Source organism: Ursus americanus, chromosome 18 (genome assembly GCF_024610735.1).
Source record: "Ursus americanus isolate L20-20 chromosome 18, mUrsAme1.1.p, whole genome shotgun sequence".
Lineage (NCBI taxonomy): Eukaryota > Metazoa > Chordata > Mammalia > Carnivora > Ursidae > Ursus > Ursus americanus.
Genome location: NC_142144.1, coordinates 13,575,692 through 13,595,247, shown reverse-complemented (window position 1 = coordinate 13,595,247; position 19,556 = coordinate 13,575,692). Strand labels below are relative to the sequence as shown.

General features: G+C 38.7%; 1 protein-coding gene across 1 annotated transcript in view; it reads right to left on the bottom strand.

Annotated features, from left to right (window-relative positions):
• Window positions 1–19,556, bottom strand: part of C5 (complement C5) — a 79,627-nt gene that overhangs the window by 3,056 nt on the left and 57,015 nt on the right. The window contains exons 29-39 of the mRNA XM_045791048.2: window positions 18,258–18,463; window positions 16,760–16,912; window positions 14,176–14,238; window positions 12,995–13,076; window positions 12,412–12,469; window positions 7,830–7,932; window positions 7,366–7,440; window positions 7,150–7,255; window positions 6,237–6,320; window positions 5,053–5,142; window positions 2,522–2,605 (exon numbers count right to left, since the gene is read on the bottom strand). Coding sequence (XP_045647004.1) covers window positions 2,522–2,605; window positions 5,053–5,142; window positions 6,237–6,320; window positions 7,150–7,255; window positions 7,366–7,440; window positions 7,830–7,932; window positions 12,412–12,469; window positions 12,995–13,076; window positions 14,176–14,238; window positions 16,760–16,912; window positions 18,258–18,463 — 1,104 coding nt within the window. The remainder of the gene's footprint in view (window positions 1–2,521; window positions 2,606–5,052; window positions 5,143–6,236; window positions 6,321–7,149; window positions 7,256–7,365; window positions 7,441–7,829; window positions 7,933–12,411; window positions 12,470–12,994; window positions 13,077–14,175; window positions 14,239–16,759; window positions 16,913–18,257; window positions 18,464–19,556) is intronic.

Sequence of the window (19,556 nt, the reverse complement as noted above, 5' to 3'; positions counted from 1 at the left end):
GAAAAAAATGGAATAACATCACAAATCAATTTCATACGGTAAAACATTTGAAATAATAAAAACAAGAAAAGCATTTTTATCAGAGTATCGATCAAGCAAATAAACATTTGGAAAGTATTATTAGAATCTAACTCGTCTCTAGCTAAAAATGATGAAGCATTTTCATATTTGAAACACTTGGGAATTTCAAAAGAGAAGAAAATCAGTATAAACATAAAGTTGCAATTTAGATCTACTGACCTACTTCTTGCAAAATTTCCATCTGCTGAAATGAGAACACAACTTTTTGGAAAATATAAATAAGGTGATAAAATTTCAATAATTACAGAGAAAATCAACTAATATAACAAATGTTTTAAATAACGTAAAATAAAAAATTGAGGACTTTGAAGACCGCTTAATAGATTTTGTTGATTTCAAGGTACTGGAAGAAACAACTGAACAACATATCAAACTGTTTAAGAGAAAAGGAGTCAATGAGGAATATTTATGTGAACACCTTACTGGTGCAAACAGAATGCCAGGGAAGAGTCAGGTTTCAGCAAAAATCCTGAAGTTCCCAGCTGTTCAGTGTGGTGTCGACTGAATTACCTATCAAGTAAGTATCAAATGTCTCTGGACACTACGAAGATAGGAGCCAAGCAAAAACTCACTTTAAATATTTGTCTTCATAAATCTGGTGTTTACTACCACATATCTAGGCAGAAGTAAGTAATAATAGGAAAGCTTTAAAAATTGCAATAAGGAAAAAAATTGCAATAATGAAAATTGGAAAAATATTGGCATTTTGACAGGCAGCTGGTAGTGCTACAATCACAAAGGCAGTTTGGAAATTGTATCAAGCCTAATTGGTTCACTTTGATAGATAGTGTGGTATAGGAGCAAATTTTTGGAAAGTGGATAGATATGCCTTTGATGATTTGGTTATGATAGTCTAGCAATTATGTCAATACCATCTTAAGACGTTCAAGAAAATATATTTCAACTTCAATAAGCTCGCAGGTTAGAGAATGAATAATGAAATTGTATAAAAATAAAGGTAACTATGAAAGTGGAGTAAGAGCTTTAAACAAAACCAAGAATGATTATAAATTTGATATAAAACAAAATAAAATCAATTTAAGGGAAAAGCTCATTATATGAAAATGTTTTTGTTTTAATGGCAAAAGTAAAAAATATGATGAACTTTTAAGTTTTTTAAAAAAATTGTGAATCCTGAAACTTTGTTTGTGAAGTTTGTAAAACTCTCAGGATTGAAGGTGAATAAAAACTAAGAAAATTAGGAAAACTAAATATTCAATACATTTTCAAATTTCAAAAATTCAATAAATTGTTGTCATGATTTAGCTGATAATAGAGATACACTAAATACATAAAAATGTCAGACAGTGTCCGAAGAACTAGAAATATTTTGAATGCAATTATTACCAATTTAGCAGAAGCTGAGAGAGACTTTGGGACCATGAACAATACTGTTGCTATTAGGAGAAATTACTTATTGAGATTATAGATTGTGTCAAGACTACCAATTCAATAAAGTTGTAACTAGAAAAGTTTGATGTAGTTCCTTATTGTCAAATCAAAGATCAAACAGGGACAATCCTGTAATGAGTCAAGCAAAATAAAACTGACAATTTCTAAAAATAAAAAACTTATTTGGAATTATTAGAATGATTTAATGAATCATTTGTGTGACAATTTATATAATTTGACAAGCAGTTTTATAATATTTATAGCTTTGTTTAATTAGAGAATACAAGGGAACATATTTTAAAATGTTTTATAAGTTATTTTACATATGAATTCATTTCATCGTATTGGTTATTAACAGTCTCATTTATCCTCACATGGCATCTAACCCACAACTTTGCACTTCATAGATGTTCTTAACTGGTTTCCCTGTTTCTACTCTTGATCCCTCCCATAAAAGAAGCCAGAAAGATCTTTTAAAACCATAAATCAGATCATTTTGTTTGCCTACCTCAAACCTTTTATTAGCTTCCCTTTGGACTTCTACAATGAAATCCAAATTTCTTGCCATGTCTTATAAATCCCTGTATGACCCAGCTCCTGCCTACCCCTCAGCTTTATCTCATACTAGCATCTCCCTGACTCTGTCACCCATTGGAGTTCTTCACCTCTCTGGTGCTGTCAGGTTACTTGCTGTCTCAGAGCCTTTGCATATTTGGTTCCCTCTCCACTCCACCCCTTTAAGAATAGCTAACTCCTAATATCACCCCCAAAAGAAGCCATCTGTTATCACTGAAGGAGTTTCCCAATTGATTACATGTCTCAAATATAGTACTTTTTATGATTTATATTGTTTAATTTGTTCATTTTTTTAATGTGTCTCCTTGAATAGAATATAAACCTTACGAAGGCAAGAACTCTGGCTGTGTTATTCAAGTTGTATTCTTTGTGTCTAATATAATGCCTAGTCTATCAGTATAATGTCTCATTAGTGGCACATAGTAAGTACTAAATATTTGTTGAGTGGAAGAATGAATGAATGAATTCTCACCAGCTTTGTAGATATCCAGGAGGGTTGCAGTGTACTTAATAAAGACATTTTCTTCAGTGATAGATGTGATACGAACTTTATAAGCTGGTAGAAGAAACAACATAAGAATTCATGTTTAATATCACTAATGCCATGTCCAGTAGAAGCCAGAGTTTGTCAAACAAATGAGAAATGAAGCACAGCAAGCTCTTATGGGCACCCAGAGGTAAATCTCATTTCTTCCAAAAAGCTTCCTAAAGACTCTCAGTCTGATTGTATTGATCATGACTAATAATTCATTCTACAAAGAATCATTAGTCCTAGCCACTGTTACAGAACAGGCTGATTAGGATAAGAGCAGCAAAAAATTAAAAGACAGAAGCACACTAACAAACAAAATATGTCTTTGTTAGATGTAAAGTTCAGATTCTGATCTTTTAAGATTAGTGGGGTCATGCCCATGGGGAACGTGGAAGAGTCCCTTCCTTTTCCATATGCCCACAGAGGGGCCTTTATCAAAGGTCAGGCCTGCTCTGTGGGCCTCCTGTTTCCTTGTATTGATTCCTTGGATACCTCCAATGGCTCTGATCTTTGGATTTTGATAGGGTTCGATCTTCTGACTCATCTTTGCTGGGATTGGCAGCTATCTGACACGAGACATTCTCTATCCTGTCCTCTCTTCATTCAGGCATTGATTTTTAATCTACTGTACTTGATCAGTTTTGGAATGAGCAGCTTGAAGGGACCTATCCCTTCCATGTAGCCTAAGAAAAGATCCTTGCATTTTTGCTTTTGATGGGGTTGAAGTGTATGACCTAAAGGTTTGCCCATTTTTGAGATTCCAGCTAGTTAGATGAATGAACTCATCGTGCCAGAACCAAAGGCCAAGTGAATTAGTAGCTTAAAACAGATTTTAAAATGTCCTGAATTGGGGCACCTGGGTGGCTTAGTCAGTTAAGCATCTGCCTTTGGCTCAGGTCATGATCTCAGGGCCCTGGGATCGAGCCCCACATCAGGCTCCCTATTCAGCAGGGAAGTCGGCTTCTCCCTCTCCCTCTTGCCTGTCCGGCAACCACCCCCCACCCCTACCCGTGTTCTCTCTTTTGTTCATTCTCTTTCTCAAATGAATAAGTAAAATTTTTTAAAAAATCAAGATGAATTCTATGGAAAGAAAGACTATAAACCATACCCACTTTATTCTGATTGCTGTATTTCCAGTAAGCGAGATCAGTGTAATATAATGGAAATAATACTGGAGACCAGGATGCATCTTAGTTTTACTACTTAATTCCTGCATATTATTTAATCTCCCTGAGCCTCAGTTTCTTCATTGGCAAAATACAGATAATCCACTGTTACCTCAAAGAGGTCTTAGGAGACCCCAACAAGAGGCCATATATGAAAGTAGTCAGTAAACAGAAAGTGCTGAATTAACTGTACTTACCTTTCATTTATAAATAATACCCTACTTTCACATATACACACAAAAGATTTGAGATAGTGTACAACATGCTCTCTTTCTCTTTCTCTCTCTCTCTCTAAAAAAAATAAGAAGCCAGAAATAAACATTAGAAACCAATTATGATATGGTTTCACTCATATGTGGAACATAAGAAACAGGGCAGAGGACCATAGGGGAAGGGAGGGAAAATAGAAAGGGAAATCATCAGAGAGGGAGAAAAACCATGAGAGACTCTCTAGGAAAAAAAAAAAAAAGAATGTTGCTGGAGGGGAGGTGGGTGGGGGAGTGGGGTAACGGTGATGGGCATTAAGGAGGGCACGTGATGTGACAAGCACTGGCTGTCATCTACGAAACTGATAAATTACTGAACGCTACATCTGAAACTAATGATGTACTATAAGTTGGCTAACTGAATTTAAATTAAAAAAAGAAAGACAAAAAAAGGTTAATATTCAATAAATATAAAAGGAACTTACACACACACACACACACACACACACACACACAAGGAAAAAAAGAAAACAGAGGAGCTAATTCTCTGAACTTAAGATGACTACAATTGTACTTGGGCATTTGATATGGCTCTGAGCTCTGGACAACCAGAAGGAGATGCTCCTTTTGAAGTGGAAGATTGCAATTCGCGTATATTTAAAATGCCTTAGTATTGATATTTTTACCTTGTCTTTAAAGGGAGTTTGAAAAAATTCTAAGCCCCGAAACCACCTTTGTCTCTGCGTCTGCTCAACTGACTGGAAGAATAGTGAAATCTTATACCTTTGTGGCTTCTCAAAAGTTCTCTTTGAATATATTTTAGTTCAGTATGTTCGATTCAATGGGATCTATTGGAGCAAAGTGTCTTGGCTAAGTGTGTACATTCACTCCTGTCGTTTTCAATGAAGTCACATTTCTTTGCTGAAGGATAAATAATTTTGCATGGTAATGCTGAAAATTGACAGCATTTTCCTTCAAGGGAACATATGGAATGTAGTATCCAAATGGTCACTATGAAAAGTTGTTTATCTCTCTCACTGCTCATGTACTCATAAAATTTTATGTTTAATGGAATTCTATATAGAAACTTTGAACTTACCATAGGCAATGTCTGGTTTACATGCTGTTTCTTTTCTGGTATCTGCAGAGATTGTCAGATCCAATTCTGTCTGCATTTGTCCACAGTCAGCTGAATTTTGTGAAAAATGGTAAAAGTTAGGTTAACATAAAGAGGCAGACACTCCCTTTGGCAGTAAACACAGTTTTCCTAAGTCCCGACAATCCAGTATCATCTTACAAATACCATTTTCTCCTCTTCCATAAAGTGAAACATTATATAAAGCAAAAACAAAACAAAACAAACAAACTTGGACATGAGGCTTAGAATGGGTAGTCACTCCACATTCAGTTCTTTAGAAATCTATATACTTTCCTTAAAGAAAGGAGGAAAATTTCCCATTTTAAGTGTAATTAAAAGTCCCTCGAAGGAACCAAAATGATAACTGGACTGATTTACAACTATAAAAAAAACTATATTATATTAGGTATAATAAGTACCTAAGAAGAAACAATCTGACGGTTTCAGGGGGAGGGTTGGGGGGATTGGTTAGCCCAGTAATGTGTATTAAGGAGGGCACGTATTGCATGGAGCACTGGGTGTTATACACAAACAATGAATCATGGAACACTACATCAAAAACTAAGGATGTACTATATGGTGACTAACATAATAATAATAAAAAAAGAAATGTATAGGTATTAAGGCTTTTGAAAAACAAAACAAACCCCAAATCAACCCAGACCCTCATGGAGTCAGTTGTTGATTATTGTTGAGTTCTGGATCTTTTCCTTGATGAAGAACACTGTCTTGGATTTATAGAAGACTGAAGGGAACTGGACAATAAACAGAGATGTCACTAAGTGTTAAGGAAAAGGAAAAATAATAGAGCTAGTGCCTCAGTCCTGAGCCTCTGTTCTCTTAAGCTGTGGTCCTATTACATTAAAAAGACCAGGTGAAAAGTAAGAATTTCACATCCTGTTATCCCTCTGATATCAATAATCGTCTAGCTGGTGTTTTTCCTTTTCTTACAGTAGAAACCATCAGGGCGTTCAGAAGTTGTCGAGAAGTAGCTTTACAGTATTCAAGGAATCAGCTTTCAATCAGCTAAGCTGTCTACTTCTGAGAAATGACAGTTTGTCAAACAGCTTCTGCCAGATTAGCCCTGGATTATGAGTGGCTGCTTTAAACAGGCATTTGGCCTGAACATGTTACATGAAGTTTACCTTCTACACATTTGCACGTTACTCCTTCACAGACTTTCTGAAGTTTGGTATCGGATGGGTTATAAAACATGGTGCATCGCTTATCTGTGGCAATGAAAGCATAGTTAGGAGAGGCGGCTTGATTAACACACAACATGTTTATGGATCAGTAAGTCTCTTCCATGGGGCCTTGGAGATGACTTATTCCAAAATTTCTTTTTGTAACTTAGGTGCAGGGAGGTTAAACTGTGAATTGCCTCTCTTGGCATGGGTCCCTCTACCCTCCTTCAAAATGATTTCCCTTTCTGTGCTTGAAATTTTGCTGTTCAATATTTATTTCTTAGAATTAAAATATTTGATGCTTCCATGAATGAGAGGAAATAAATTATGTTACACGAGAGTCTACTGAAAGAGCTGTAATTGTTTATGTTGGAGAAGAATAGGGGAAGAGGGACCAAGTATGTTCCATGTGATTTTGGGAGATAAAACTAGAATGAATGGGTGTGAGAGTTTGGTTTATTTTAAGAATTTTCTTAAACAAGTAGAACTGCCTAAAGTGGAGTTGTCTGTCCTGTGAACCAAAGAGCTCTCTGATCACTTAGTGTTCCCAGAAAAAGCTGAGTGATCGAATGTGGGGTCATTGATTCAACATTTATCGATACAGGTTATATACCGAATACTGTGTTAGATACTAGGGGCACAAGAATGAAAACATTCTGTCTGGGTTTGGTGAGAATGACACGCAAACAAATAATTACAATGCAATGTGACAGCATTGCAAAATGTGATGCGAATATAGATGGAAAAGTTGATTCTGGGAGGATTAAAGAAATGGGGGGTGGTATGTGAGCTTCTCCAAAAAGGAGAGATGTAATGAATAATGTAATGAAGGCAAAGTAGTCCTCTGAAGAAATTTTAGAGTAGAGTTGATTACCTGGTCTGTGGTATTCATATACCATGAAAGTAGCAGGACTCAGAAACCCAACTTGAAAAAGTTCAAATATCCGGAATCGAACACAAAGGAACTCATCGGAAGGAATCTGACAGATTCAAGGTTTGAGGAAATTATGGGAGAGAAGAGATTCAGCATTTTAGCCTGTAAATTTTGAATAGTGATTGGAAATGGGGACTGGTGGGAGGTGGAACTTACTGAGTTCAGTTGCATAATAATATGTCCATCTTTGATTTGGTAATCAGTTAGTAGCTGATCTACCCCTTCCACAAGCTAAGAGAGGAAAGAGAAAGCTTGGATTTAATTTCATGATCTTTTCTTTTAAAAAAATTCATCTTTTTGTTTAAATGCATTCACCCAATATTGGGATGTTAGACATGGGGATGCAATCCACTATTCAAAAAAGTTGAAGAGCAGCTCCTCCTCTTGAAAAAGTCTGAATATGTAATCATATGCATTCACATTTTGTTCAGACCGTGCGAGTATATGCTCCCACTTTACTTTGAAAAATTAAAACTTGGGTAGATTATTGGTTTGGAAAGAATATTCTAGGTGATTCTATGAAAGTAATATATTAAAATGAAAGGAAATAGCTTTATCTGTAAAACAATACAGTAAAGAAAACCAAGCATCCATAACAATATGTAAAAGAGAACATTTACAACTCTTAAATCTTCTGGGTTTGCACTGATTCCGGTAGGCAAAGAGATATCCATCACTGCATGGGAAGACCCAGATGATGATTCTTCTTTGCTGGGCTTATAGCTAAAATAAATGAGAGAGAGGAAATGGAATAAATAAGTGGACAAGATTCTTTGAGAAAAAGCTTTATTTCTTAGTAGGCTTTTAATTTTTAATTTGGGTCTCCATTACTTGCCTCTCTATAATACATGCATTGCAATCTCTAAATTTTAGCATTGCAAGAGATCTGTGAGTAATCTGTTCTAACTCATTGCTCACTTGGCCAATGCTTTATTGAGAGAGTGAGCATGAGTAGGAAGGGCAGAGGGAGAGAGAGTGAGAGAACCCCAAGCAGACTCTGCACTAATTGCGGAGCCCAACGTGGGGCTCAATCTCACAACCCTAAGGTCATGACCCTGAGATCATGACCCTGAGACCATGACCTAAGCTGAAACCAGGAGTCAGATGCTTAACTGACTGCGCCACCCAGGTTCCCCTTGACTGATACTTTAAATGGACCACCTTTAAAAATGGAACTGGAAAAGACCATAGAGGTCATTCAATCCAAGCTTTTAATTATCTAGTCAAGGTAACTGAGGATGAGAGTAAGGTACTTGTTCAAGGTCACATGACTAGTTTACCCAGAGCTGCATAAATCTCTTGATTCTCATTCCAGTTCTTTTTCTAATGGAGCATACTTGAAAAAGAAAATTTGTTCTATATTCGAAAGAGGCTCAATAAGCATGTTCAGGAAAAGGCTGGAAGGAAATACCCTAAAATGTTAGCAGCTACTTTCTCTGGATGGTGAGATTATAAGTGATTATCTATTTCTTTTCCATGCTTCTCTATATTTTCTAAAATTTTCACAATAGATATTTATTTTTTAAAAAATGTTTTAAGGACTATCCTCTGTCTAGGAATTGTGCTTAGGAGGAAGCTAAGGAAAAAGGCAAAGGGGGTAAAAAGGCAGATTTGGTGTTTTTTTCATTTTTCTGATAAGAGAGAGAAAAAAAAACCCACTGAACTGGGGGATCAGGAAACTTGGGTTTTACCCTAATTCTGCTAAGAGAATTCTATGAATCATTTTCCCTCTCTGGAGCTAATTTTCTTGTTTGTAAAATACACTGTGAAGAAGTATAAACTTGTGTTTCAAGTTTACCTTTATAATTCCAAGGCTTCGTTTTGGGTGGCAGAGGTTGGTGCTACCATTAATCAGAATTAGAAGATTTAAAAGGGGCAAGTCGGCAGGTCAGGGACTGAAGACCGGGGATGGGGGCAGAGCGAGGGTGGTTCTGCAAAGCTTGAATTTCAGGTTCCAGCTTCACCTCAAGATGCTGAGAGGTAGCTAGACACTTGAGAGCGGAACCTGGAATATCCGTCGAGATTAAAGGAAGAAACTGGGGAGACAGCTTCATAGGGGGAAGATAAACTGATATCACCTGAAGGAATGAGTATTAGTGAAATGGGAGGTTTTATGTGAGTTAGTGAGTTGGCAGGGGATCTCTTTTCCCCAATCACACCTTATAGGGGCAGACTCGATTAGATGTTTTGTATGTAATATTTACTGTAGTAATGAAAGATATTATAAAATCTCTGATTTACAAAAATTTAACCCCATTCTTCACCAAATTAACAATTAACAACAGACTATAAGACAATGTGGAACTGTAAAATGACACCTGGACATCTCCCTTATTGGATGGGTTGTATCACCAGAAGCAGAGAACTCTTGCTCACAGATGCAAATACTCTGTCAACAGAATGGAAAAGGGCCTCCTGAGTGGAGAATGTCTATGAAAAGTCGCTGGAGCCTTGATGACTGGTTGCCATGGTGACTGTTTCAACCATGGAACAGAAACCTTCCTTTCAAGAAGCCCTTTGCCTGCTGCCAAAGACAGCAATCTCCCCCAAAGGCATTTTGTTCAGAGAGAAGGAGAGAAATGAAATCCTTTTTTCTTTTCTTATGGCTACAACAGAGAGGTTGTAAAAAGCTAAATACAGGAAAGAGACCCCCTGAATACAGAAACTGTATGCTGGCATTTTTTTTATCAGGAGAGAGAATATTGGAAGGCAAAGATGTTTTCACATGAATAAGTACTACACAGTTACTTTTGGACTTTATCCAACCTAACTTCAGCTTCACAGAGCCAAAGCATATTCCACCTGGCTCTTTTGAACATTCTGTTCCCAATTTGTAAAAAAAAAAAAATAGAAAATTCAATATTACATCTCTATTTGCTTTTTTTTGTATATTAGCAATCTGGAATGAGGCCTCCTGTCAATGAATTCAAATGAATGAGTTTTTGATAAAAGCCTTTTTATGTATAGCAGAGTTGTGGGACATAAGAACTGGAAGACACTTGGAGATCAGATAGTTTAGTATCCCTGCATTACAGAAGAGGCCCAGGGAAGCAACCCGATTTGCCACAGGTCACTTGAGTACTTCATGGATGGCAGAGGCTACCCCACAGGTGTCCCACTGCACCATCAGAGCCCTCCTTTGTGCCCACTGTAGGGTCCCGTACAGTGATTCTGGCCCTGCCTTCGACAAGTCTGCTCACACCTCCCTGTGACCAGTGTTAGGAAATTAAACACAACTGTGATCATGCCTCCTCCCCCAGAAGAGAGGTACCCAAGAGCAGAAATGGCAGTTAGGAGGATGGGAAAGTGTAACCTTAGCAGGAAGACGTGAGGGAATGAGGAAGGGTATTTGAGAGGAAACAGAACTGGCCAAGGACAGGAGGTATTGTGAGCAGGCTGGCCAGTGAGGGAATCCTTGAAAAGAGAGAGACTGGACAAGGATGGGAAATGGCTGAGAAGGAGATGGTGAGAAGCAGTGTACTGTTCCTTGAGGTTGGTGGTCTCGGGTTATACTGACTGAAGGAGGTGGTTTAGATCCAGGACTGAGTATCAGGGTCTGGGGCTTGAGGCCCTGCCTCTGCCACCAACTCTGTGAGAACTCAGCAGGTCACTTCACTTCTTTGTGGGTCAACTTTGGGGATCACTGTATCATCCCCCAAATCCTTTTCCACTCTAATCTGTTATACAACTCTATGGAATTTCTAAGTGCTTTGACACATGTGTGATTATACGTAAAATCAGCAGAATACCAACCACAGAAATCAGTTGCTGAGAATACGAAGTTAAGGAAACAGCACAACGGGAGGTACTGAGGGGTAATGAAAGGAAGAGGGAAGAAGGCTGTGTTCTAATCATGGCTTCACCACTAAATGATTCACTCTGTGTGATCACTAAGGTATGTGTACATAATTTCAAAAACCTATGCCTTTTTAAAAAAGACTTTATTTATTTGAGAGAGAGAGGGAGAGTATGAGCAGGGAGAGGGGAAGGGACAGAGGGAGAAGGAAGAGGGAGGGAGGGGAGTGGAGGGGGTGAGGGGCAGAGGGAGAAGCAGACTCCTCACTGAGCAGGGAGCCCAATGTGGGGCTTGATCCCAGGACTCTGGGATCATGACCTGAGCTGAAGGCAGATGCTTAACTGACTGAGCCACCCAGATGCCCCCCCAAATCTACTCTTTTATAAGCATTTCAGGATGGTGGCTATGGTAAACAGAATAATGGCCCCCCAAAATGTCCATGTCCTAATCCCCTGAACCTGCGAATAAGGGACTTGCAGCTGTGATTAAATGAAGGATCTTGCAATAAAGAGATTATCCTGGATTATCTGGGTGGGCCCAATGTAATCAATAGGGTCTTTATAAGGAAAAGAAGCAGGAGAGTCAGAGGAGATATGATGATGGAAAGGGGTCAGAGTCAGAGAAGACTGGAAGATGTGTGCTGTGTGCTCTGCACATGGAGGAAGGGGCCACAAGCCAAAGAATGCTGGTAGCCTATAGCATCTGGAAAAGGCAAGGAAGTGGATTCTCCCCTAGCGCCTCTAGGAGGAATGCAGCCCATTGATTTTAGGACTTTTGGCCTCCAGAAGTATAAGAGAATCAATTTGGGCTTTTTCACCATTAAGTTTCTGATAAATTGTTGCCTAGCAGCAATAGGAAACTGCCACAGTGACCAATTTAGGCCTCTGAAGTTAGTCTGCAGAGGGTTCAGCACCAGTGGTTCTCAAGTCTACCATCAGAATAACCTCTAGGGGTGAGGTCAGAGTTTTGGATAGTTCTAAAAGCTCTCCAGCTGACTACCATGTGCAGCCTGAGTTGAGAACTACTGGCTGATAATGGCTAGGGATTTTGCTGGGTGAATGTGATTTTTCTAAGTAGGAGAGTAGGAGTTGCTTGTAAGAAAATCCTTTGCTTTTTCTTTTCCTAATACTTCTATCTCCTCTCTACCTTTCTGGCAGATAGAAAAAATATTATAGTGTTTGAATTAGAAGAAGGCCAAAAGTGGGAGGGAAAACTATTTATGAGCAAAAACAAAGTGGTTTTATAGTCAGTAGCTATCTAAGAACACCCATTATGTCCTGCATTTTAAAAAGTGCACAATTTTGCATCTTCCAGCCCTCTTAAAATTCAAAAAGATATAAAGGGATAATACAATGGCACAACTCAGACCTTAAAGTCTGCGCTCCCCTTTGTGGAAACAGGCTCACCTGGCACATGCTACGATGCGCTTGTAATCCGAGTCGCCATAGCCTCTGTAGCTGGAAGCTAGCACACATGACAAACAAACAGCAAACAAAAACAACAGTGAACCATTTTTAGCTGTTTTGCATCTGTTAGAACAGAATAATTAATGAAAAGTTTTCTGAACACACTTAAAAATGATTTATGATTTGGAAGTTGACACTTCTAGTGATTTTAAGGGAAATTCATGGCTACCGACAATACCAAAAATTATAACAGTTCTCTGCTCTCAAAGAACTTATAATTTAAGGAAGGAGTTATTTAAGGTAGCATGTTTGGGGAAGGTTGCAGGGAGAAAGAGCTGATGCCTGGATTCACTGGTAGCTAGAAAGTTGCCTATAGGGATAGGTCTTTGAGCCACACCTGGAAGCTCTCAGGGCAGAAAAGAGCATACACACTGACCCCAGGGCCATGGTTAGAAGAGGACTACAGTGTGCATGGGGACTTGCTTTTGGAGTGAGGGGGAGAACCAACCCACCAGAAGAGGGAAGTGAAGACCACGGGTTGAAAAAGAAGGTAAAAATTACAGTGTAAATTACATTGTTTTACCTTCTATGTCTTGGGTTTCAATTTTCAAATGAAAGCTGCAAATTTCCTCAGAAGTGCTGGTTTTTTGAACCACAGTTGTTACCTACATCAGGACGAGTGAGCAAGAATATTCTATTTAAAACAGGACAGTGGGAAAGGCATAATGGCAGTACTGTTGCTGCAAATGGGATGCTTGGAGTATCATTTCCATAATCCAGTGCAAATTGGGTGCAGTGAAGACTCATTTCACAATAGCTGGACTTTCAGGAAAACCCAAAAATTTGAAACATAGCTGAGAAGACTAAGTAGGAAAAAAAAAAAAACAATGACATCTAGCCAGGCAGAATCTTCCCAAGTTCCATGCAGTCAAATCTGAGCCCTTCATCATATAGGAACGTTCCTAAGCCTCTCACCCTTGAACCTGTACACTCTAATTTTATGCATAACACTACAAGGCTAGGATGTATGGTTTTCTCCCAGCTGCCACGCCACCCTTGGTAAACAACAAATTTTAGGTATGCATGGAAGGGCAGGGGTGCTACCAGAGGTAGGTATATTGACAGCAACTAGAAGTGACAGAGAAGTGGACAATCCATCTCCCCACCAACCCAACCTTGCAATCTTATAAAGTCTTTGAAGGAATAAATGTGCTAAAGATAAGAGCATAATTAAAATCATCAGAATGTTAAATTATGCTTAGAATATGTAATTTCTTATTTCAGCCATTTGGCAGTTAATAAGTTTTTCTAAGCTATATATGTGCATGCAGTCTATAGCTAAAATAGAAGAAACTTAAGCCCTTACATATGTACATCAATCTGCAAAGATGCTGGATAAACAAGGTGTGACTATGTTACTAACCATAGAAAACATGGACATATACGTGTGTGTGTCCACACACATGCATCGTATGTACATGTTATACATATAGAACCATAAAATTATGTATCTATAATTATGTATATAATTTCCACAAATACAAAGACTATATGCCTACAAAGATTAACATAACCATTTGCAAAAAGCCATTGTGAGGACAACTACCAAGATAGCTAAAAAGAATTAAATAAATGAATCCTACTTTAGTCATGGTTACCCAAGCCTAGACTTCTGTAATTTTGCGGCAAAGTCCCTAATTTTCTTTTATGTTACCGAGTACAAGCAGACACATCATTGAAACTGGCGTTTAATGAAATACTTACATGCACTGTGGCCAAGCCATTGCTGTATCCAGTACTGACCACGAGGTCATCATTGAGAGGCACCTGGAAAGAGGATGAGAAGCCATGCTTTCTTTTCTTATTCAACAGGGAGGGAGGACAGAACAATGAAAAGAGTGAGTGGACACTTGCCAGCTTCCTCTCAGAGCTTTTGTGAGATTAAATGGATAAGACAGTGAAAATCCTATGCACACAGACACAAAAAGTGCTGGAAATTCCCCTTTCCCTTCTACATGTAAATACGATGTCTGAGATCTCCTAAGTAAGCCAGTGAAACCAACATATCAGAAGTCATTTTTGGTTACATTTTCATTTATATATGGTTATGTTAAAACTGGATCTTCATCTCCTTTTGCCAACTGAGTAAATCCGTTCAGCGCCTCGTGATGGCTTGTCTCCTCCACTTCCCACTGGTCTCTGGCCAAAGCCCTTGGCACCCCACCCAAACCCTGCCAAATCCTTAGGTACTGATGGTCTTCTTCCCATCCTTCTAGAAGGAAAGTGAAGGTACGAACTGGGTTAAGGAGTTCTCCTCTCCAGAGGAACTCTATTATACAAATGGCCCCTGATAAGTGGAAAGCATGGGAAAGATCATTTTGTGAGAGAGGCTCAGAGTTGGTCCTTTGCTTTCTCTCCAATTCTGCAGCCTGCCCTTCCCTTACTTAGCACAGTAGTGCAAAAGGGATTTGGTGTGCATGAAAAGTTATCAGCCCTTCCTCTAAATTTTAGTAAATATACATAAAAAGGTCAACTTTCTTGTTCTCCCTGATGGAATATAGCAACATTTATTGAAAAGCCAGTGCATCAAGATGCTGCATGAGGAATGGGTTCTATGAACATAAATGACATATAAGTTTGGGAAATGAACACTGTTACCCTGCCCCTGTCCCCATGTCCCTCCATTTCCCATTCTTCCCTGGAGTCACCACACTTAGTCACATACGTATTAAAGACGGGGTATCCTTTATGAAAGAATTTGTTTAACTTCATTTAAATTACGGTTTCCTACACTTACTTGACCACCAAACCTTTTTTATGTAACACGTTTCAGGAAATGCTGGCATAGAGAATTCCAAACTCGCTACTACTAGCGTGGGTTTTATACAAAGACAATATCATGGGTTGAGGTTTAAATTATTTAAAAATGGCAAGGGGCTCCTTACAGCATTACCCCTGCAGAGAAGAATTAACTCCAGCTATCTCTGGTGGGCCTACGGCGCTGTTCAGGTCAAGAGCTCCTCATGAGAGCTTAGACCATTGGCTCAGAATGTGAATCTCTGGTGAACTCTACAGGCTCCCAGAGAAAGGAGACACATTACCAACCCAGGGGGCACAAGCACACGTGCCTGCGGAGGCCCAAGCCCAAAGTAAATACGGACAAAGTGCATACACACATGTCATGTGACTGGCGGGAACTGTGACAGATTGAAGAATGCTCGCTGCTGCCAGCACCTTGTTGCCAGATCATATGGTTTTTAAAGGAGTTTGGAAGCAGACTTTTATTTGAAATCTATGGATTTTTAAGTGTTGGAATATGTCTATATCTCTATCTACATATCCATACCTATCTTTTTTTTTTTTTTACTATGGACCAATAGTTGGCAATTTTTACATTTAATTTTGTTTCTCATGCTATTTACTTTTCCCAAACATGGATTTGTAGAGGATATAGACAGTTAAAAACTATTTCCACTTATTTGTATATTTAAATATGACTTAAAAGCATCTAAAATGTGGTAATTAGAAAAATGTATCTTAGCAGCTGTTTACTGGCAGCTACTCTAACTGACACAGAAACTTGTTTTTCCAATGTGTCCTTTTCTTTGGGAAATTTTCATAGGCCATCAAGGCTTTCATTAAAAAAAAAAAAAAAAATCCAGGGGAGCCTGGGTGGCTCAGTTGGCTAAGCGTCTGACTTTTGATCTCAGCTCAGGTGTTGAGCTCAGGGCTGTGAGTTCAAGCCTTCAAGCCCTATGTTGGGCTCTGCCCTGGGCGTGGAGCCCACTAAAAAGAAAAAAAAAAAAAAAAATCCAGCAGGGTACACAGGGTAAGCTGTCAGAGGACCTAAAGGCCAATTCCAGTGAGGCCACAGTTACATGTGTAACAGGGCCAGATGGAACCACTGGTGGAGGCCCAAGTGTGTTTTCTCTCACTCTACCACTGCATCTTTGTGCATACTGTTCTCTCTGTCTGGAATGTTCTTTTTTTCACCTGGCTAAGTCATTCTGATTCTTCCAGATTTAACCTGCACACCTAGATGCATTTGACAAATTCCTACCTCTCACCTTGGGTGAGGAGGCCCTGCTCTGTCCTTCCATGTCCCTGTTGAGGCTTTTATTTTTCACTGTCTGTTAAAACAATGGTATCCCCAAGCACACAGTTTCTTCATATACTTTGCTTTTGAATCCCCAGTGCCCAGGACATAGCAGGTACCCCTGCTCAGGACATAGTAGGTACTCAGTGTATTTTTTAGTAGTAAGTAGATATATTTGTAAAATAGGCATGGAACACATGATTTCAAAGGTCTCATCCAGTTATAAAATATTATCAAAAGTCCTTCATTTACCTCTATTGGCCTCCCAAGGAAATTCTTCTCTGTCATCTTGTAACGGTGTAAGTCACCTTTACGCTTATAAGAAACATTGATATCCATGTCCAAGTGGAGTTGTTTAATCATGAGTGAATATTCTGTCAGGCCCTCGATGGCATTAATTGTATCCTATCGACAATCAGCAAGGCACAAAAAGAGGTTTAGCTCATTTATATATTCCCTGTGTTTACAAATACCCTTTCTTATGAGAGGGTGGGGATGCGTTAACCAGCACTGAAACTCCAGCTGACTGAATGAAATTGGAGAAGGGCCCCCAGGTGGGGGTGAGAGGAAGGTCTCTCCCTCCCCAGTGAGGATGCTCCTGTCGGCAGGGAGAGGAAGGAAGTGTGGCCTCAGGGCCAAGTTCTCCATGCATCCAGCATCCCGATGCGTGACCTCAGGCAGGTCACTCTTTGCAGAATGCCTCCAACTCCTTGCTTGACTCTCTCCTTTTTATCCTTAAGTCTCACCTTAAATAACTCTACAGTGAGGCCATAAATAAGCTCTCCCTCCCCATAATTCTGTTTTAATTTTCTCCTTCTGCCCACCGTAATGCAAGATGTCTGGAGGAAGTCTTTCTTGGCATCCATTACATTTAGTAGGTACACATGGTAGCTATTGAACAAGTATTTATTTGTTGAAGGAATAAATGGATGAACTTTATTTTTCTAGGTCTCATCTTCCTCATCTATAAAATTGGAAAATTGACTAGTTCAGAGATGTCAAATATGTGGCTACCCCGTTTGCCTGTGTCCATGATGTGCTCATCAATGGGACACTCTTCCTTGCTGAGCCTATACCCATCTCCAAGACGAAACCCATTTGCCTCCCCAGATTAGATAATCACTAAAGTAATCCTGAAGGACCCCTCTAACTCTAGATTTTGTAAACATATACAAACACATTCTGTCATCATCCAAACATCCAAGGAACAGAGAAGATGCCAATATTTGAGCTAAACTTCTGAGTGCAGATGTATATTCTTCAACTACTGAATAGTTCTAACATAGAATATACATACATAAATGAGTTTACGTTGGTAGCTAGATAAACTATAACAATCAGTATTTCTCTCACTTTTTATTTATTTTGGGGGGAGGGAATATCAGTACTTTTGTCCACATGGGCATTATACATGATGTGATGGAATTGCTGATAACCAGGCTAGCCCTTCATGATGATTAAGAATCATAAAGGAAGCACTGGATTTAGAGTTAGGAGATGTGAGTTCTGATTTTGGCACTGCCACTAATTCCATGAATGAACCTCCTGGGGCTGACTTCCTTCTCTAAAAAGGCTATCAATGCAGATAATCTCTAACGGTCCTTTGATTCTAGTCATTAATTCATATCTATGGCATGCGTTTGGTGGACAAAAGTATGGAGGTCATAAGGAGCGTGGGATGTGTAGTGGGTGGGGCGGGGGGGCAGGACAAATGTCTTCATGAGGATAAAACAAGACAAAGAAATGTTACCTGGGTTGAATAAAAGCCACCTCCGTACCTCTGCTCTTCAGATAGCCATTTGATGATTGGGTTAACATAATTTATGTCTTTCAAGCTCAGACTGGTGAGCAAAGCATAGGCAGTGGTTTCCACCATATGTGCTGTACCAACGTTAGGCGTGGATCTGTCTTGCTGTTGAGGATTGTCTTTCCAAAAACGGTAAATGACTGGATCACCTGAACATCAACAGATCACATTCATTAATAGAGTTAAAAATGAATTTGACATAATTCTAGCAGGTTTCTAGAAGTTTCTCCATGTAGTGGCCTTTTGAGTTCTAGAAGTTTCTTACTCGTTTGTAAGAAGAACTGCCTCAAGGAGATCAACACAAAATAAGATCCCTTAATACGGTGCTGTTTGTTTTGACTCAGAAGGGTCATCGCGGAGAGTACACGTGTACTTGGGAAGAGCAGTATAGTGGAGTGAGAAGTAATAAACTGGTGACTAGTACAAGTTCTACTCTCTTCTCCACTAGGAACTGACCATGTCCATCTGGACAAATTCTTTTAGTCCTGTGGGACTAATTCTCTAATACCTAAAGTGTATGTAGTACTTTTTTCTTTGCAGCGAAACTCAGGTGAGATACCAAATGTAACTTTAGATCCACCAGAAAGCACCATCCATAGAGAAAGGCTTACTGTTATTATTGACACTATGAGATAAATTGGAGAAGTTTTCTCCCTGAGAGAAAAAAAAATCTATGTCCTAGAAATTATGAGATGCCCAAAGCCTTAGTTCAGTCTTTTATGATCATTCCTCAATGTAAAGCACTAAAGATAATTTCATATATGCAATACTTTTCATAAATTAGGTTCTAAATTATATTTGTTATTGCTCTAGTAATTTAAATCTCATCACTTTACATCCTTTTTAAAATAGATTATCTTTTAAAAAAACAGTAAGGCGTATCTGGAAATCATTTTTGAAGATTAGTCAAGATTTTGATGTATCTGTTTACAATTCATAATTATGCTATTTGCATGACTTTGGACAATGTTTCCCCTCGCTCTCAGAGACTCAGATTTGCTGTATTTAGAATGAAAAATTTGGTTTTTGAAGATACTTGCAGCTCAAACATTATTTGAATTATTAAGACCTCTTCTTATATTCTTTGATTTTATGATCCCTACCTTCTAAGACTGAAGACATTTCTTTTGCTTTATTTTAAAGGCACTGTACAAGTGGTTTTGAGGTTCAGTCATTTTTATTTATTTATTTTTAAGATTCAGTCATTTTTAAATGATGACAGAAATCAAATCTTGTAGATAG